Genomic DNA, 20,697 nt, shown 5'->3' with positions numbered 1-20,697 from the left:
GGCAAGATTAGTCTTCCCTTGAACTAGCCATGGTTAGTTTGCCAGCTAATCAAAGCCATCGCCTGCCTGTTTAGGAGAATGGATGGCTGTAGGAGCACCTCCAAATTGTGCATTGGTTCTTTCAGAGATTGGCTTCCACTCCTCCAGCAAGTCCATAAACACCAAACACATAGAATTAGCAGGCTGAAAGAATCAAGACCACTCAACCCATACTTGCAAAAAATGAGCATGAAAGACCCTTTCACCCACAAATCAAAGCATTTATGGTAATGCATTGACATCCATCTGTGTTGATTTGTCTGCAGAACCTACTATAAATATTCCACTAGTCCCTGCAGTGTCTCCCATTCTGTATATGGGATTTTAAAAGAGATTTGTCTCCTTATGCTTTTCCTCCTTTGTCTTCCAGCTTGTCCTTATTGGCAAAGCTTATTTGTTTTTTAAGTTGTTCCCTAGAAAGAGTAGAAGATGAATTTTCCCTCAAAAGATGAGAGGATGACCTTGTAAGTTCTTCAGACTGCAGTGCTTTTGTTTCCTCTACGATCTGTTGTTTCCTCAAAATGGACTCCTGAATAAAAAGAGAGAAAGGTTCTTAATAAAGCTTAGTTTCTAAAAGGAGAGTGGCTTAAGCTGAAGTACTGAGAAAGTGTCTTGCAAATTCACATGGAAAATTAATCTTGCACAACCCATTGGGATGGTTCACACATAGCTCTAAAACAGCTATCCAGATCCTGGTGCTCTCCAGATGTTTCAGTTTACAACTTCCATCATCCTTGCTCTGTGCTGGTTGGGGCTGATGCAAGTTGCAGTCTGAAACATCTGCAAGACACCAGGCTGGAGGAGGCTGCAGTAAACCATGGTTAAATACTATGTGCCTGAGCTGCTACACGCAACATGCTTGAGCAATGCCTCAGGTTCTTGAGCTTCTCCTTCCCTTCTTATCTTTCTTAATGGCTAACAAGGCTGGATTATCAGTGGTGCAATCGCCCCAGCGCCCTGCCTGCAAGGGGACCCAGACTCTGAGCTTTCATAAAAAAAGAAAGTCAACCAGCCACCTATTTAAAAAGTTTGGAAATGAAATATACAGACAAATGGGCAAGCCTGTCTTTTCCTGCTTTTCAGTGTTTTTTTAGTAAACAAATGAAGTCAGCGCTATGATCAGTGAGTTGTTTCAACACCAGGAGATAGGAATCCTTTGGTTCTAAAGTGTGGACTTTCCCCCCTACCCTTTAGAGCACTTTCCGTCTCATTTTCTAGTGCAGGCATGTCCAGCTCCCAATCTACTCACAGTACGGTATTAAAATACTGGCTGTGATTTATCCATTGTCATTGCCTGGCAAAATTGTTGAGCTTTTCTTTCGGGGAGGCAAAGTTGTTCAGCTTTTTTGGGGGGGGTGGGGAAGGCGAGTTTTCGTTCCTTTTGAAGGACAAACGCTAAGGGTCATGCGATCGACCGCAATCTACCATTAGCGTCCTGCGGTCGATAGGTAGACCACGATCGACCTGTTGGACATGCCTGTTCTAGTGCATGCAGTCTGTAGTCTGTCCAGGCCCAGTGGCAGCAGTCAGTCAAGTCAAGAGTATAGGAGTGATCGTTGGGTGCGGAGCACACTCCCCACCTGCAGGCAGCCTCAGCTGCCTGCACGCATGACCTTGGGGTGCGGGGCACACTCCCCCTCACAGATAAAGCCACAACTGTCTGAACATATTGCCCTCTGTCTAACCTTTTGCAGTCTCAGTAGTTTGTGGTGTCCTGTCTGTGACCTTTGTCTCTGAGATATTTGTCTCCTTTGTCATACACTGTGCAAGGGGAAAATGACACGGTGGAAACAGGTGCCAAAATAACTTTGCACCACCCCACGATCTCAGGACTGGAAGATGTGTAAAGGTCACAGCCCAAAATTTGGGTTTGCATATTGTGTCAATAAAAGGAGCCTCCACAGAGCTGGCCGGCAGCTTGCTTGCAGCTCACCTGTGCGCAGCTCACCTGCATTACCAACTCCTGCCTCATGTCCTTCACTTCAAAGAGGAAGAGTGGGGCTGAAGAGCGGAGTAAAAATGCTTTATGTATTATTGCTCCACTCCCTGATCTAAATGCATGCTTTATCCCCTTAGATTATTGCTGTTCATAACAGTCATGGATAAAATGTTACACTCAGTCTTGGGATGGTTTCACTTACCTGGATCATGTCTAGCTTGGACCGCAATGTCATGTCGTCCAAAGGGCCATAATGAGGCATGTAGCATAACTCTGCCATGTTGTTGATTGCTAACATCATCCTGCTTAGATCTTGCCTCTACATGAGCATAAAGAAGAGATGGATGAACTTTGTCCTTCTCACCACTATACATCCACATATACTTGGAGAGTAGTGAAAGAAGACAACACTTATCAAGAGTGAGGTTAGCACTTTTTTAAAAAAGAAGAAGATGGAGCTGGTTCATCATCTTCATTATCAATATAAATCCAGTTTCATACCAGCTTTGCAATTCTCATTTCAGATGGGACACAGCAGCAAATTAAATCCCAGTTCAGTCGTCAGTCCTGCCCCTCCACTATCCTCAAAGCAGGCTTTTTGCAAATTAAGGCAGGCATGGGGAACTTTTAGCCCTCCCGGGGCAGATTTACACTTGTGGTTTATAATGCTAAAAATCCATTGCTAAAATGTGACACCAGAGGGCCCTGCAGAGCAGAGGGCAAAGGGAAACTGTAACAAATGTTATAGACCATTATATTTAATAATGTTTCAAAGATCAATGTAGATCCAGCCCAGATATTGTTGAACTCCCATGCTGGCTGGGGCTAATGGGAGCTGTATTTTACTTTATTTACTTAAAAGCAAAAGTATTTATAAACCCTGTAATATATACATTTTTAATCTCTAAATTGTATACAACATCCAATCAATAAACGGGAGCTTTGGGGTGGGGTGGGGACTCAGAGAAGCTTACCTTTTGATCGATGAGACATTCCTCATTGTTAATGTGGTGACACAAGTGTTTCTTTTTTTCTTGTAGTGCACTTTTCTTTGACTGAAGTTCAGAAATTTTGCCGAGCAGCACCTAGGCAAAGCCATAAAATGGGAATTTAGGGATGCACTGTTCGTACATTTATTTTACGGCATTTGTAATCTGCCTTTCACTCAAGGATCTCAGGGCAGCATACAGTAAACATTAATGTAATACAGTGGTACCTCTGGATATGAACGGGATCCGTTCCGGAGCCCTGTTTGCATCTAGAAGCAAACGTAACTAGCGACGGCATGTCTGTGCACGTGCCCGTTGCTTTTCGCCGCTTCTGCGCATGCATGATGTCATTTTGAGCATCTGTGCATGCGCAAGCGGTGAAATCCTGAAGTAACGCACTCCATTACTTTTGGGTTGCCGCGGAGCGCAACTCGAACGCGCTCAATCCGAAGCGCATTTAACCCAAGGTATGACTGTAATTAACAATAAAAATATTAACCAAGCTTGCAAGAGGAAATAGAGGCTTTGCAAGTGATTTCACCCACCTACACATGCAAATATATGCAGAAACACTTCACAGTCACATTAGACTATTTGGAACTGCATGGCAGCTGAATGAAAGAGAAATTGTATCTGGAGAGGTTTTGACTGTTTTGAGATTTCCTGATGGGCACATAGGAGCCCTGCTGGAGCATGCCAAGGGCCCATCTAGTCCAGCACTCTGAACCTGAGCACAACAGCACTCACCCCTTCTGCAGTGTCTGGCAACGGGTATTCAGAGACAAACTTCCTTCAACAGCGGAAGTAGAACATACCCATCATAGGTACTAGCCAGGGAAAGTCAAGGTAGGGTATTTCAAGGCTCTGCCGGGCACTGCCCAGAAAACAGCAGCGGTTCCTAATGGTAAGGAAGGGTCTGGTGCTGTAACAATGGTTTTTTTCCTCCACCACAGCAGCACTTAGGCTTATGGGGAAGAGCCATAGCTCAGTGATGCAGTACATGCTTTGATTGCAGAATATCCCAGGTTCAATCCCAGGAGCATCTCCACTTAACAGAACAGGTAGCAGGCCATAGGAAAGATCTTCTACCTGAGATTCTGGAAAGCCACTGCCAATCAGAGAAGACAATACCTGCCAGTATTGTAACACCATTCGATACTAATAGTATTAATACTAATACTATTAATAGTACCCATTGAGAAGGGAGATGTACACTAGTAGTACACAATGAGAGGGAAGATGCAAACTAGTAGAACACAATGAAACAATAGCAGCAGTAGCAGTACACTAGCAGCACACAATGGGGCAAGAGGGGGAAGCCATAATCATATTTTTCGAAAAGCCTTTCAAAAAGGTCATTCGCCCACTTCCTGCAGAAAAAGAAAACAACAGCAGCAGCAGCAGCAAATCCTCTCTGATGCTTTGTGGTGTGACCAGTTATAGTGCCAATTGGACCCTGTTCTGAAGGAATCTACAAGTTGAGAATCCTAATGAATTACACAGCATGGGTTTCCTATGTGCTGCAAATACTTCTCAAAGCTTTGTTGGTTTCAGAAGACAGAATTGACCTTCTCTAAGGTTTCAGAAAAGAACCAGCACACTCGGTGCTTAATACAATCGGAACTGTGAAATGAATGGATTGGGCGTCATAAAAACTACATGCTCAGTGAACATTACAAATGTCGTGGTATTGTATTCCTCTCGCAAGATCCCTAATTCTTTTTGCGTTTCCTCAATGTGACACTGCTGGATGGACAAATTCTTCATCAAGCTCTGGTTTTCCTCAAACAGTGTCTTGTGCCTTTTGATGAGGGCTTCAACCATGGAGTCTTCCGGATATCCAAGAAAGCCTGCAATGGAAAACAGGGAGGATTATGCTATACATGGAAAACACATATGAAGGTCATGTTTTTATTGTTTTGGTATTTTTGTGCTACTCTTTATTTTTGATGGCTCTTCAAAAGTGGTTTATGAAAGATGTCTTGTGGATCCTTTTATGAGTCAAAAGGCAAGAAATCTAAATACGTATTTGTCAAGTACAGAGTCCCCCCCCCCCCAAGTAAAGTGTAACTGTTTAATGATTATACTCACCTGGTGTGAATGTGGTGGTAACTTTCTTCAGGAAATCTTCGAAGCTTTTGTATTTTGCCATCTTCTTCTGTAGTTCCTTTTTTCTGAAGAAATATATATTAGGGGCGCTTGGAATGCCTCAGACGTTAAAAATCGTCTTATCAACAAATGACTAGAATTCCTGGAAAGGGATCATAGCTGTAACTCAGTTACGAAATGTGAGGGACAATCCTCCCCCATCTCAACCTTGACTGCCATGGGCAGCCAAACATCTGCAGAGATGGCCCATGTTTAGTTGCACCACCAGTTCCTGCCAGCTGTGCGTTTGAGTGACAGACCAGCTTAGCCCAGTGTTGGCTGGCTGGTGCCCATTGGGACTGGTAGGCAGGAGGGCAGAGAAGTCAATGAGCCAATGATGAGCAGAGCCAACTAACTCTAGTTATGTTCTCATCCTCCTCCCTAAGGAGTTCTGCCGAGGCAACACTGAGACTGAGTGTCTGCCTGGGGAGTAGATGTAACTAAAAAGGCAGGCAGGTAGGGGCTGGCTGGGGGCACAGCGAAGTTGGTGGAATACTGCCCCTTTTGCTCTAATGGACCAGCCTTCACTGGCTCAAGTTGGTGATGATGATCACTGCATATATATTTATTTATATGCCGCCTTTTCCCCCTGACAGGGACTCAATGTGGCTTACAGATAAAAATGTGGTCAGCACCATCAAGATGTTGTCCTGAGGACCCAAAAGGGTATTGGCTTTTGTTTCATTCATTTATCAAAATATTTGTGACCAGTTCTATATCAAAATGTACTCAGAGCAAGGTACACGGATATATTTGGAACCACCCTTTTGTTAGGTAAGCAAGCAGATAAAAATGAACGAATGAATCACAACCATCTTAAAACACAGAGTGGCTGATCCCCTTATTATTACAAAGCAGAGTTAACAATTAATAAACCCCCAAGAAAGCAGTTGGGGTCTTCTTAACCTAGGGCCAAAGTTGAAAGTGAGGTAGGCACCAGCAGAACTCAGAGGGAAGTATATTCCACAGCTGGGGCGCCATTGTGTTTTTAAAGGAGGGAAAGGGAAAGCTGGCTGAGTACGGTAAAGGTAAAGGGACCCCTGACCATTAGGTCCAGTCGTGGCCGACTCTGGGGTTGCGGCGCTCATCTCACTTTATTGGCTGAGGGAGCCGGCGTACAGCTTCCAGGTCATGTGGCCAGCATGACTAAGCCGCTTCTGGCGAACCAGAGCAGCGCACAGAAACGCTGTTTACCTTCCCGCCGGAGTGGTACTTATTTATCTCTTTGCACTTTGATGTGCTTTCGAACTGCTAGGTTGGCAGGAGCAGGGACTGAACAACAGGAGCTCACCCCATCGCAGGGATTCGAACTGCTGACCTTCTGATCAGCAAGCCCTAGGCTCTGTGGTTTAACCCACAGCGTCACCCACGTCCCTCTGGCTGAGTACTGTACTCTTAGATAATTAAACATTTGCTCTATGTAAATATGTAAAAGATTAAATTTAGGAACACAGAAAGCTGCCTTATATTGAGTCGACCATTGGCCCAGGTAGCTCAATAATGTCTACACTGACTGGCAGCCCTACCTAGAGATGCCAGGGATTGAACCAGCAACCTTCTGCATGCAAGGCAGATGCTCTCCCACTGAAATACAGCCTTCCCCATTTAAGCTATGGCCCTCTTAGCAAGCCCCCATTCTTAAGAAATATAATTTTGATGATGATTCTATTCTGCCAGGGCACAGGACCTTCAGATCAGGAAAGCCAGCCATGCTGGCTGGCTGGAGAATAATGTGCAGTGGTGTTATCAGGAGAAGATTTTGGGACTGAAGTCCAGGGCCCCACTCAGAGGAATGTCCCAGCAGGAGAGTCCCCAAATACAGCAAAGCTGGCTTACGACATTTTGAAGTAAGTGGAGTAATACACACTGGCATCTAACGATGGGGCCTCCAGAAGTCCAGTGTCTAAGATTGCCTCACTGCACCCCTGCCCAGATCCCTGTGGCTCAGTCTCAAATCCGTCTTAAAAGCATCAGTCACATACCTAACTTGGAGTTTCTTAAGCTCTTTTTTCAGTTTGAATACCTCACGCTTCTTGAGGGCTTTCAGCGCGTGTTCCTGGTGGTACAGCTGAATGACACGCTCCTTCTTTTGATGACACTCTTTAATATATGCGTCAAATTCAAGAATTCGGTTCTTCCTCTGAACCAAGAAGGAGAAAGAAGGCTTAATCAGTTTTGCATAGTTTTGCTCAGTATTCAAAGGTGGGAGCCAATGAAGGGGAAGTCATTTGTTTCAGAGAAAATGAGAATGAATTCATCCTACCATCCTGGACACTAACAAAAAATGGAGGGAAGACTGATTAAGCTGCAGTCATTTACACACTTACCTGGGACTAAGTTCACAGCAACTCAGGGTTCCTTCACACTTCCACTTTTCCCATGCCTAGGAAGCATGGGCCCAAGTGGTTTTCCACTTGTTCCACACTTTTTAGGCATGGGTCCAAGCACTTTTGCCTTATACCTCGTCAGGTTGCTGGTTTATCTTGCCCAGTATTGCATATTGCAACTAGAGGGAGACTCTTCAGGGTCTCAGGCAGGTCTTGCACCTCTTCTGACACTTGAAGCTTTTAAACAGAGATACCAGCAGCTGAACCAAACTAAATGTTAGTGTTCCATCTCAAATCCCATCTACAGCCTCTGCTATGCTGCCCTCTTGTGATCAGGCTGCCTGCTTGCACAGTGCTCTGGAGCTACGGTTGAGTATGAGTGAATGCCATTTCCAGTTTCTTTCACTTTCTCATTTTTCCAATTGTCTGGAGGAGGCTGAGCACTGAAGCTGTGCTGTGCTTAGATCCGCACTCGGCCTCCTCTGCCCCCTCAACATTGAGGGGGCCTGGCCCCTTTCCAACAAATACAGAGGGGGTTGAAGACATCTCGGCCCCCTATAGCTAGCACACCTGACTGGCCCCTACTTCCGGCTTTGCATCATTACAACTGTGTGAGAATGGTAGTGCCTGATATGTGGTGGAGTTGCACCCCGATTAAGTACTTCTGGGGAGAAATACATGAGGAGTTGAAAAAAATGCTTAAAATCCCATTAACGAGAAAACCAGAGGCTTACCTACTGGTCCTTTTAGGAAAAGAAATACCTAAATCGGAAAAAAAGCATTTTCTTATATGCGGCCACCGCAGCTAGGATAGTAATAGCATCTAAATGGAAAGCTAAAGAACTACTTACCAAGGAGGAATGGATTCTCAAATTAAATGAATATTTATAATTGGCTAAATTAACAGCATCTATACGACAGCAGTCAAATCAAAAACTAAAAAACGAATGGCAACGCTTTGATGATTATATGACAAAATATTACTCTAAAAAAGACATGTTAATATGCTTAGGTTAAGAATGTAAATGCATCAAAACAATAAATTATCAATGAAGTATGTATGTATATAGAGAAAATAAAAATCAGAATGCAATGATAAGGATAAAATTGATTCTAGAGAAGACGAGTAGTGGTGGAGGGAAGTTAAACAGGGTAGTGGGTTTATTTTATTTTGTTTATGTTTTTTCTATTTCTTTTTTTTATATTATATAATTATTTAATGTATAATGATTTAATGTTTTTTTCCTGTTAATAACGTTTAACAGATCAATGCAGATCCAGCCTAGACCCCAACTCTAAGTGCCCTCCTTATAGATGCAGAGTGATGCTTACATCCTGATCTTTTTGTTCAAGCGCCTCTCTTCGTTGGGCCAACGCTTCCATCCTCTCTTTGAACTCTTGCTTCTTTGCAGTCAGTTCTGCAGAAGCCTGCTCATTTTCAATTTCTTTCTTCCGAAGCCGGAATGTTTGCAGTGCTTTTCTGCGATGCTGCAAAATGTCACTGGTGCTCTAGAAAACAAAACTGGTTTTTACAAATATACAGAGAGAGAGTGATGGAAGGAGAGAGGACTGCAGGGTTGGAAGGGCCCCCAGAGTTTATCGTGTGTGTGTGTGTGTGTGTGTGTGTGTGTGTGTGTGTGTGTACGTACACACATACACACACACACACACAGTACTTTTTTTCTTTAAAAATGTTTAGGGGTACTTTCGCAATGAGGGAACTGCCAGAATGCCCTCAGAGCTGTACCTCAGTGTCCAGGCTGAACGATGGGGGTGTAGACGCTCCTTCAGGTCTACAGGGTTAGGGAATGATGGGAGTTGTAGTTCAGTGCCATCTGGAGGGCCAAGTCTCCCCATATGCAGGGTGCCCCATATGCAGGGTGTCTCAGAATCAAGCAAGCTCTCCACTGCAGATGCTGACAAGAGGACAGAGCTGACACGTTCATTCCTGCTCTCCCCTTTTGTGTGTTGAATTAGCACAGAAGGCAAACTCCCAAGTAGGGCTTTAACAGTTAAGAAGAATATTATCTTCCCTGGATACCAGTTCAATCCCCCTGGCACGGTTATTATCGGAGAATTGCTTGACTTCTGCCAAAGCTCTGCTTTTGGCACAACCTAATAAAGAAACAGAAGCCCTGTCCTATATTTAACCCGGCCCTCTTGTCTGAGAAAGAGAATGACAAAGGCAGCTGACCTCTCGCATGACAGGAATCTGAGGCACATCTTCATCCTCTTCTTCCCTATATATATATAAAAAGGTAAATTGTTGTCATAGACCCTTATTACCTAGAAATTATTCTCCATGTATGAAAGGCAGCTCCCAATGTTCTGTCACACTTTGGGTGAGCTTATGTAGATGAAGATGAAAACAGGCACCATCTTGATTCTCAAGGTCTGGGTGATCAATGGCATGCATATTACAGGCAGTGGCATAGCATGGGTGGTTGGGGTGGCATGGCACATTTTTTTGGAGGGCCCCCCACCACAGGTCCCCTAATTGGAGCTGTGAAAGAGCTGTGCAGGCAGCATTTTTGCATGGGGGACCAGCACTGCCAACTGCAGCTCCACTCCTGGGGCAGAGAGAGGAGAGTTGGCAGCAACATTGCCGCCCCTCTCCTTGGCTGCATTGTGGCACCCAATGTTGCTGCTGAGGCAACTTTCTTGTGCCTGGGCCCAGTTGCAGCTCCACTCCTGGGTCAAGCCTGATCCTGGGCGCAGCAGGCTCCCTCCATGCCCTGTGCCCCTATGATATGAAGGTCTACTTAGAAGTAACCCCCACTAGGTTTTGTGGGGTTACTCTGAAATAAGTATACAGTGGTACCTCGGGTTACATACGCTTCAGGTTACATACGCTTCAGATTACAGACTCCGCTAACCCAGAAATAGTGCTTTGTTAAGAACTTTGCTTCAGGATGAGAACAGAAATCGTGCGGCGGCAGCAGCAGGAGGCCCCATTAGCTAAAGTGGTGCTTCAGGTTAAGAACAGACCTCCTGAATGAATTAAGTACTTAACCCGAGGTACCACTGTACAGAGGATTTCTTTTCTTTTCTTTTTATGTAAAGCAGACCAAACAACTACCATTTTAGAAAGCAAGTAAATGTAATTCCTCTCTAAATTTTGTGTGCTGCACATTCAGACATGCACACACATACTTCCATGATGGAAGCATAACAATTTTATTATTATCTGTTGTATATACACACCGTGAGATATAACCCAAGTAGGGAGGGCAGGGACTACAGACAAATTTTCTCAGGGTATACAAAATCAAAATGGAGAGACATAATGATATATAAAACATTCACAAATCCTTCAGAAAGCCATATTTCACATATAGGCAAAGCCATACAGTCCCAGAGGCTATTTGCAGTACTGCAAGAAATGAAATCCCACCACATGGCCTGGCAACCTTCTGGAGCTTCCAACATTTAAATTATGCCCTATCCCTCCCCCATCACAATGTTCCACACATGGGGAAATTTGCAATTCTTGCAATGTCTTCCATTTTTGTACAACAGATGTCCTAGCTTCTGCTAACAACCATGTAATGAGTTCTTTTGTATGCCCTTCTTGAGCCTGATCGCCCCATAGATTTCAACGTAGAAGCTGTGGAGTCTTACAAACAGCAGGATTTTTTTCTCAAATGGGGGTAGATTTTTTTAAAAAAATGAAATCCCGCCTTCTCCAATTATTGAGAAACTATATAGAAAGATGGAGGGAGGCAAAGCCAGCGACAATAGTGATAAAATAAATGGAATGTAGGATCCCTGCAGAAAGAAATGGATGGTGGCAGGTTTTGGGGGTTGCATAAAATGGCAATGGGGCCACATTAAGCCCCCAGGCTACAAGTCACTCACCTGTCCATTCTCCTTAAAACTCCAGGATATAAATCTATGCTGAACTTTTGGAGACTGAGAGCAGTGACAACAGCAGTATCTAGGAGTTAGGGGAGATAGCCGGAAGCATCACAATGGCACCTCTATGGCATCTTGCTTCATCCTTGAGCACCTACCCTTTACACCTACCCTACACAGGGTAAATCCCATAACATACTAAGTTTACAGGAGATGTCTCCCCTTTCAACACAAGGAAGCAACACTTAACGGGAGTAGTTTGGCAGCGGCTCCTTCCTAAATAGTACCGCTAGCGACATAAGGTTGAAAGGTCACAACTCAAGAGATCCAGGTGGGACCTTTACATTACCCCATTCAGGAGGAGACAAAACAGCCGTAGTGCCACCTGCTGGGTTCGTTCCATGGTCCTATCACTCAACTGCTATCATTAGAGCAGTCTTTGCCAACCTGGTGCCATCCAGATGTATTGAACTGCAGCTCCCGTCCACTGATGGGAGTTGTAGTCCATGAAATCTGGGTTGGCACATACTGCAGTGAGAGGTGTTCAACACAGCTGAAGAGGAACCAGGACTGATGACAGGACAAAGGGAGGAAATTAGGGTTTGATCACATATTACTAGATTTGTCATCCAATGAAAACTCAGGCTGTGTTCACACATGTGGTTTTCTAGGAGTCAGCCTCATTGGGCTTATTTATGAGTAGCCATTGGGATTGGGCTGTTAGCTGATTTAATGTATGTTTTAATTGACCAATTAATGAATTTATCAATATACATTAATTTACATAGTTCTAAAGGGGGAAACCTGCTTTGGGTTGTATCCAAATAAGGACCACATCTGCACTATAGTTTTAAAGTAGGTGCCGCTATGGGTTAAACCACAGAGCCTAGGACTTGCTGATCAGAAGGTCAGCGGTTCGAATCCCCACGATGGGGTGAGCTCCCGTTGTTCAGTCCCTGCTCCTGCCAACCTAGAATTCGAAAGCACGCCAAAGTGCAAGTAGATAAATAGGTAGTGCTCTGGCAGGAAGGTAAACGGCGTTTCCGTGCGCTGCTCTGGTTTGCCAGAAGCAGCTTAGTCATGCTGGCCACATGACCCAGAAGCTGTCTGAGGACAAACGCCGGCTCCCTTGGCCTATAGAGCGAGACGAGCAAGTCAGTCACAACTGGACCTAATGGTCAGGGGTCCCTTTACCTTTAATACTACAGCCATGGTCTCCCAAAGTAACCTGAGAACTGCAGTTTGTTAAGAGTGCTGAGGGTTATTAGGAGACACCTGTTCCTTTAAGAGAGCTACAATTCCCAGAGGGATTGAGAAGAGGGATTAACTGTTAAACCACACAGTGGTATGATGTTGCTTTAAATGTATATTGTGGAGTTGGGGCCTAAGACCACATCCACATCATAAATTTAAAGCAATATTATAAAACTCATGGCTTCCCCCAAAGAATCCTGAGAACTATAGTTTGTTAAGTGTGCATGCGGTTGTTAGGAGATCCCTATTCCCTCATTCTTGATCACTGGCCATGCTGGCTGGGGCTGATGGGCGCTGGAGTTGGGAAAGCCTTTTCTACATAGAGTTCTCCTGACCATCTTTGCAGGCAATTGCTGCAAGCATACCTGAATGAATTGGATTAAATGGCTAGAAAAGAAGCCCATGGCAAATCAAGGTCCTAGTGTGAGCAACCAAATGTGGAATGCAAATCCAAGTTGCAATTACACATACTCTAATCCTGCAGCTGTGCTTTGCAAGGGATCATTTTCTATACCAACAAGTTGGGTTGCCACCTGATCAGGAAAAACCAGGTGCTTGCCTGCTCTTGTGCTGGAGCAGAAAGTGCAAAAAATCAGCCAGGGCAGCTCTTCAGCACAAGTTGTTAATCCTCAGTCTGCATCAGACGATGTGATACCTTCAATAATTCTCCTACATATTGTGGGGAGTAAGAAGAACCCTGTTCCCTGCTCAACCACCCAGCAGTAATATGAGGCAGTAACTTTTTCCAATGCTTTATTTTCCCACCGGAAATTTTCCAGTTCAGAATGGCACCAGGAGTCTACTGATCCTCAGGGCTCATCCTTGTTTCTGCTTGACCCACATTTATTCTAGGCATGTATCTGAGTGGTTTCCCCATTGTTTTCCAAGAGAAAACCCATTCTTTAGTGATAGATCGGAACAAATGGCAATCTGGGTGAAACCTGAATTGCTCTTTGCTCCAACTGAGCACTAAAGAGTGGTGGAAAGCAGCAGGGAGTATGAATAAGCCCTCAGTCAAAAAACCCTCATGACCTTCCACATATTGTGTTGGGGACTCAGTGGGGAGCGGGCATGATGACACTGGGGGCAAGGCTAGCCTGAATGCCCTGCCCCACCCCACACTCTCACCATTCACATGTTCAGGTAACACTTACAGCTGAAGTCCTGGAGAAAGAATCTCCAGGGCTGTCAAGTCTACTGTAAAGCATTATCTGGCAGACCAATGACATATTGCAGACAGCTAAAGAGACGCCCACATGTAGAAGCTGCAAATAATTCTCCAAATCCACTGAAATATACTCAGAGTCGCAAAGTGATTTCATGCTCTTTATTCAGCTCATAGTGGTGAGGAGGAATGAATGAAAGTCCCCTCAAAGTATCTGCTTTATATACATTATTTACACAATGGGCTGCAGATGATTGGCTAATTCCGGAATTCTACTGTAAGCCAATCAGGTTGTGGATTCACTTCTATCTGGAGCATGATTGGGTGGTTCCTGCCAACCAATCATACTGCTGCCTTTTGGATCCTATTGTTCTAGGACCAATCAGACTGCTGCAGTTTGGATCCTATTCAACTCAGTACATAACACCCCTCCCCTCTAAGTTCCAGTCCTGCCCGGGAGGTCACATTCATAGTCCTCAAGGTACGCTGGCAGCCTACGTGTGCATTGCGGCCTGGGGTGTTCCCTGGTCCGGGGTTCAGGTTCTGGCTTGTGTTCCAAGGATGCTGGCTGTGATGGGGCTGTTTGGTCTGGCGCAACCGGCCCGCTCAGTCGTGGTTCTGGTTCCGGTGTCCTTTCGGCCTCACGGGTCCTCTCTGTATTTACTGATTCTGCCTCTCCTGCTTGCCCCTGCTGCTCTATGGGCCTCACTGCCCCACTGTTGCCTTGGGACTCCTCTGACCTGTCCTCCTCCTCCTGGTTTTCTCCTGGGAATCGTCGCCGTATCTGGTCGCAGTGGCGGCGCCAGCATTGCCCCCCATCTGTTAGCACCTCGTACGACACGGGGCCAGTGACCCTGGTGACTGTGGCGGGTACCCATTCTTTGCGTACACTGGGTCCTGGGCCTCGAAGGTCCGGGGGTTCCTGCCTTCCCCCACCACTACCTCATCCTGAGCTCTATCGGGGTGAAGGCGGTCCAATCTGATTGCAAGGCGCCGACCCATTAGTAGTTCAGTGGGGCTCCGGCAGTCGTTGAGCTGGGGGTGCTGTGCTGTGCTAGAAGGAATGTGGCAAGGCGGTACTCCCAATCCCCTTGCGTCATGCGGCGAAGGGTGTCCTTGGTGGTCCGCACCATGCGTTCTGCTTGGCCATTGGTGGCAGGGTGGAATGGCGCCGAACGGATGTGGCGGATGGCGTTCTGCGCTGTGAAGGTTTGGAATTCTCCTGACGTAAATGCAGTCCTGTTGTCTGAGACGAGAGTGTCAGGGAGCCCGTGGGTTGCAAACAGCCTGCATAGTACCCGGATGGCTGCGGACGTAGAAGTGGATGGTACCAGTGCGACTTCCAGCCATTTGGTGTAGGAGTCCACCACTATGAAGAATGTTTTCCCCTGAAAGGGGCCAGCGAAGTCCACATGCAGGCGTGACCATGGTGCTTGGGCGGACTCCCAGGACTGGACTGGGGCCCTTGGGGGATCTGGGCGGGATTCTTGGCAGGCCTGGCAGTGTTTGACCCAGGCCTCTATCTCTCCATCGATCCCCGGCCACCACACATAACTCCTGGCAAGGGCCTTCATTCTTACTACCCCTGGGTGTGTCTCGTGTAGGGCTGTGAGGACCCTTTTGCGGAGGGGCTGGGGAACAACGACCCTGCTTCCCCATAACAGGCACCCCTTGTGGGCCGACAGTTCATGTTTGCGGGTTGTGTAGCCGGCGAATTCTGGCCCGGGGCTGCTGCTGGGCCATCCCCTCCACACCCAGTCCAGGACCCGGGAGATGACCCTATCTTTCTTGGAATGGTGTGCAACTTCTTGTGCCTGAATGGGGCGGTCGGGAAGCAGCTCCAGGCTCATAACCTCTTGTGCAGGTGCTGGGTCAGGGCCTGTTTCCGGTAGTGGTAGCCTGCTGAGGGCGTCCGCATGGCCCATCGCCTTCCCCGGGCGGTGAATCAGTGCATACTGGTAGCTGGCAAGGAAAATTGACCACCTGAGGACGCGAGGAGACAGCACTTGGGGGGTCTGCTTTTCGGGGGCAAACAAGCCAAGCAACGGCTTGTGGTCAGTCACCACGGTGAAGGGCCGCCCATACAAGAAATCATGGAATTTTTTTACACCCTTCACGATTGCCAGACCCTCCTTGTCTATTTGCGAGTAGTTCCGCTCGGTTGCGTTGACTGTCTGGGAAAAGTATGCCACCAGTACCTCTCTTCCATCCGGGAGTTGGTGTCCCAGGACAGCACCAATGCCATAGGGTGAGGCGTCGCATGCTAGCACCACCGGCAGCCTCTCGTCAAAGTGTGCCAAGACCGAGTTTGAGACAAGCAAGTCCTTGACTGCCTGGAATGCGGCCTCCTGGCGCTGGCCCCACACCCAAGGGGCCCGCTTGTCCAGGAGTCTGTGTAGGGGCTCCGCTACCGCCGCCTTGTGGGGAAGGAAGGAATGGTAAAAGTTCAATAGTCCCAAGAAGGCCTGAAGTTCAGTCTTGTTCTTGGGCGCTGGGGCATCACAAATGGCCCATACCTTGTCCCCAGTTGGGTGGACCCCTTCTGCGTCCACCATAAATCCCAGAAAGTCCACCGGAGGCACTCCTAATAGACATTTTTCCCGCTTCACCTTGAGACCCGCCATCTGGAAACGGTGCAGAACGGTGCGGAGGCGGTCCTCAAACTCCTCTGGTGTGGGCCCGGCAATCAACACATCATCGAAGAAGGGGGTGACGCCAGGAATCCCTTTAAGGAGAGAGTCCATTAGATTCTGGAATATGCCTGGTGCCACGCTGACACCGAATTGCAGCCGCTTTACCCTGAACGCTCCTCTGTGTGTCACAATCGTCTGTGCCTCTGCTGTGGCCTCATCTACTGGCAGCTGTTGATATGCTTGGGCCAAGTCCAGCTTGCCAAAAATTTTCGACCCAGCCAGGGTGGCAAGGACATGGCTGACCACTGGCACTGGGTATGCATGGGCCGTGAGGGCCTTGTTTATGGTACATTTGTAGTCTGCGCAGATGCGGACTGAACCATTAGGCTTGACGGGTGTGACGATTGGGGTTTCCCAGGGGGCATTAGGCACCGGCTCCAGCACTCCTTGCTCCACGAGTCGGTCCAATTCCTCGTCTATACGGGGTTGCAGGGCGAACGGGACCCGGCGGGCCTTGAGCCTGACCGGTCGTACTGCAGGGTCAAGCTGTAGAGCAATGGGGGCCCCGTATACTGTCCCAATTTCCCATCAAAAACCCCCGGAAATTCCTTGCATATGGCGTCCACGTCCACTTGTAAGCTCGTATGGTTCACCCCGGTGACGGCTAGCCCCAGTGGTCCAAACCATGCCAATCCCAGTAAGCTAATGTAGGGGCCCTTGACCACAAGCAAGTCCAGTTGCCGCGTTCGGCCTCGGTATTGCACCCTGAAGGTCCCCACCCCCATTGTGGGGACCTTACGTTTCTGGAAGTCCCGGAGGGTGAATGGGGCCGGCCTGAGTTTGGGACCCCCAGTAGGACACAGTTTCCTTAAGGTCCTTGCCGAGATTATGGATAGAGTTGAACCCGTGTCAAGCTCCATGCGGCATGGGGCCCCCTCTATCTGTACCTCTACATAAATTTTCTCTACGTTGGGGTGGGGCAACTGGTATACCTGGAAGTCCGTGAGCTCCGTCGAGTTGCCTTGGTGTGTTGGGCCCCGGGACCTGGGGCTCTTGGATTGGTCATCTGATGCCTGGCGTCGGGTGGGCCGAGCCCGACACACCCAGACGATGTGTCCCAATTTTCTGCACTGCCTGCACTCTGCGTTGCGGAAACGGCAGGTCCTCCTCTCATGACTTTCTCCACAGCTTGCGCAGTTCCCTCCTTCTCGTCGAGGCAGCTGTGGTATGTGGGCTGCTTGAGTGCGCTGCTGTTCTCGGTGCACCTCCTCCCTGTTGGATCCTGAGTCGTCGGTGAGGTCTTCGTGGTGGACCCTCGGTTGGGACGGCTGGCTCGGCCGTGCCTCTTGCGTCGACGTCTCGGCAGCTTCCGTTGCCAGGGCCTCCTCCAGGCGTCGTTGCAGCTTCTCATCCTTCAGGCCACCGACGAGGCGGTCACGAAGCATGTTCTCCAGCTCTGAGAAGTTGCAGAACCGGGAAGCTTGGCGGAGAGAGGTCACAAACCCAGTTATGGTTTCCCCAGGGGCTTGCCGCTTTGCGTAGAAGGCATTTCGACGAGCTACCACTGAGGGCTGTGGCGAAAAGTGCCCCTTCAGCTGTTCCATTATTGTTTTGTATGGAACAGTAGCAACGTCTTCAGGCACAAGGAGAGCCCGGGCGATTTCAAACGTCTCCTCTCCGCAGACGCTGAAGAATATTGCCCTCTTCTTGGCGTCTTCTTCATCGGTGACCCCTTTGGCTTCTAGGAGGAAGGTGAGACGGGAGGCGTACGCTTCCCAGTCTCCAGATGCTGGGTTGAACGGCGAGAAGTTGCTGTCGGTTGCCATTCTGAGTTCCTTGTGTCCCGGAGCTGAAGCCTGGATACACGGTGCGAGGCAGCGGTGCAGCAGGTGGCGGTGCTGCGGTGCTGTGTGTGGCAGTCAGCTCAGCGGGATCCCACCTTCGTCGCCAGTGAAATATACTCAGAGTCGCAAAGTGATTTCATGCTCTTTATTCAGCTCATAGTGGTGAGGAGGAATGAATGAAAGTCCCCTCAAAGTATCTGCTTTATATACATTATTTACACAATGGGCTGCAGATGATTGGCTAATTCCGGAATTCTACTGTAAGCCAATCAGGTTGTGGATTCACTTCTATCTGGAGCATGATTGGGTGGTTCCTGCCAACCAATCATACTGCTGCCTTGTTCTAGGACCAATCAGACTGCTGCATTCTGAATCCTATTGTTCTAGGACCAATCAGACTGCTGCCTTTTGGATCCTATTGTTCTAGGACCAACCAGACTGCAGCAGTTTGGATCCTATTCAACTCAGTACATAACATCCACCCAGGCCTTTTCAAAGCTGTCTCTGCCAGCTGAGCATCTAAGTTTATGAGGATGCATGGGGGTTAGTCAGACCTCCCTATGATCGCCACAAATTCAGGGCCCACGTGTTTTGCTGCTCTCTGCAAAGTTCTCGCTTTGTTTTCTCACGAGTAAATGTGGGGAGATCTTAAATGATGTCAACAGCTTAAACAAATTCCATGGTGTGTTTCTACAGCATGAAATCTTCTTTGCCCCATGCAGCGCAAACACCAAATGCAGGGTTGACTGTGGGAACTGTTTTATATGCCATGTTACTGTTGGTCTGACATTTTAACGCTGCGGAAAGAGGCAGCAGTGACATCATCCCTGGCGCCAGCCGTGCAGTTTGATGAGATCCACTTGAGCCGTACCACCAAGTGATTTGATCGGAATAAGAATGGGTTTGTTAGGTTTTTCTGTATCCTGTTGGAAGCTTTTGGTGTGTAACCTGGAAACGATAATTTCCTTGAGCAAGCAGTCCCAATGATGGCAGACAGTGAGTGTGGAGTAGTGGCTAGGGTCTTGGGAGACCAGGGTTCAAATCCTCACTCAGCCTTGAGGCCTACTGCGTGGCTTTGAGCCAGCCTTTGTCTCTCAAGCCTGACCTACCTCACAGGGTTGTTGTGAGGAATAAATCGAGAGAGAGATAAGTGTTTGCTTCACCTTGAGCTCCTTGGAGGAAAGGGATGGGCATAAATGTGCTAATTAAATAATAAGAATGAAAATGCGACCAGCCTGCCAGAAAATAGGTATGCCCATCTAACATGTATACAAATCAGTAGCCTGCCTGTAGGTACATCTATCTTTTCCATGGCTAGAATGTAACCCACTCTACAAGGGGGTTAGAGCAGCATCCCCTGACCCCACTCAGCTTGGCATGTGGCCCCCAGATGGTTTCCCAGCTGACAGTGCGGCCCTCAAACTGAATAAAAGTTCCCCCACACCCGTTTTAAGGAATGCATCACACACATCAAGGGCCACCTTACCTGTGTTCTCCTAGCTGGGTCACGAAAACATTTCCTGGCCCGTTTTCCAGCTGCAGAAAGTATTTGGGATCATGGTCCCTTGTCATCATCAGAAAAGTCATGTTTCTTTAGGAAGGAAGGGAGGGGGGTTGTGGAAATGCTTCCCCCTCCACTTTTCTGCAGGAATCCTGTGTACTGTCATGCGCAGCAGTTTCACCCCCTGGGAAATTGGTCAAGAGGAGAAAGAAGTGTCCAGTTTGCCTCTGTTTGTCTAAAGCTTATCTCGACACGACCAAATGAGCCCGATGGTGCTGCTTTCGCTGCATCGACAGAGACAGACGTGTGTGAGCAGCAAACCCAGATCTAATTGCAAAGCTGGAAGCGCAGGGCTCAGCGTGGCAGGTGAGCTTTCTGGGTTGCTACTTCAGTTACCTTTCCGCCTGCTGCTGCTTCCAGTGTCCCCCTGGCAACCCCAGCACACAGTGCGGATCAAGGCCTCGAGTGCCCAGGGAGAACTGTCCTTGTGTTTCCCTGGGGAGTGATATCTCTCTCTCTCTCTCTCTCTCTCTCTCTCTCTCTCTCTCCGCCCCTCTCCCCCCCTCTCCCCAGCACAGCTGTAAACAGAACAGCGCAAACACTGCATGAAATATACTCGGAGTCGAGAGTGGATTTCATGCTCTTTATTCAGCTCATAGTGGTGAGGAGGAATGAATGTTCCCCCAGAATATCTGCTTTATATACATTATAGTGGTACGCTTCAGGTTACATACGCTTCAGGTTACAGACTCCGCTAACCCAGAAATATTACCTCGGGTTAAGAACTTTGCTTCAGGATGAGAACAGAAATCGTGCTCCGGCGGTGCAGCGGCAGCGGGAGGCCCCATTGGCTAAAGTGGTGCTTCAGAACAGAACAGTTTCAGGTTAAGAACAGACCTCCGGAACGAATTAAGTACTTAACCTGAGGTACCACTGCATTTGCACAATGGGCTGCATGTGATTGGCTAATTCCAGGATTCTCCTGTAGGCCAATCAGGTTGTG

General features: G+C 47.7%; 1 protein-coding gene across 5 annotated transcripts; it reads right to left on the bottom strand.

Annotated features, from left to right (window-relative positions):
* Positions 1 to 239: 239 nt before the first annotated feature.
* Positions 240 to 20,117, bottom strand: CCDC197 (coiled-coil domain containing 197). Of its 5 annotated transcripts, XM_083618029.1 has the most exons (10): positions 11,745 to 11,820; positions 11,301 to 11,379; positions 9,637 to 9,682; positions 8,775 to 8,951; positions 7,098 to 7,255; positions 5,059 to 5,141; positions 4,645 to 4,817; positions 2,953 to 3,063; positions 2,181 to 2,297; positions 240 to 568 (listed from the first exon to the last, which is right to left on the bottom strand). In XM_083618029.1, exons 1-10 carry the CDS (start codon positions 11,803 to 11,805, stop codon positions 383 to 385), a joined length of 1,191 nt encoding a protein of 396 aa, XP_083474155.1. In that variant the 5' UTR covers positions 11,806 to 11,820; the 3' UTR covers positions 240 to 382. The 5 variants fall into 5 exon arrangements, with proteins under 5 accessions (XP_083474155.1, XP_083474156.1, XP_083474157.1 ...); XM_083618030.1 differs by lacking the exons at positions 11,301 to 11,379; positions 11,745 to 11,820 and adding an exon at positions 19,680 to 20,117; XM_083618031.1 differs by lacking the exon at positions 11,301 to 11,379 and having other exon boundaries at positions 11,647 to 11,883.
* Between the last annotated feature and the right edge of the window lie 580 nt (positions 20,118 to 20,697).

This window comes from Podarcis filfolensis (genome assembly GCF_964270895.1).
Source record: "Podarcis filfolensis genome assembly, chromosome: 1".
Taxonomy (NCBI): Eukaryota; Metazoa; Chordata; class Lepidosauria; order Squamata; family Lacertidae; genus Podarcis; species Podarcis filfolensis.
The sequence above is the reverse complement of the archived record's forward strand: the minus strand, read 5'-3'. Positions and strand labels throughout refer to the sequence as shown.

Coding starts and splice junctions, on each gene's coding strand:
- CCDC197 (XM_083618029.1), bottom strand. CDS start 11,805: ATGGACTACAACTCCCATCAGTGGACGGGAGCTGCAGTTCAATACATC. Junction 7,256..8,774: donor TTGAACAAAAAGATCAGGAT/GTAAGCATCACT, acceptor TTCTTGGTTCAG/AGGAAGAACCGAATTCTTGA. Junction 2,298..2,952: donor AATGTCTCATCGATCAAAAG/GTAAGCTTCTCT, acceptor ATGCTCATGTAG/AGGCAAGATCTAAGCAGGAT.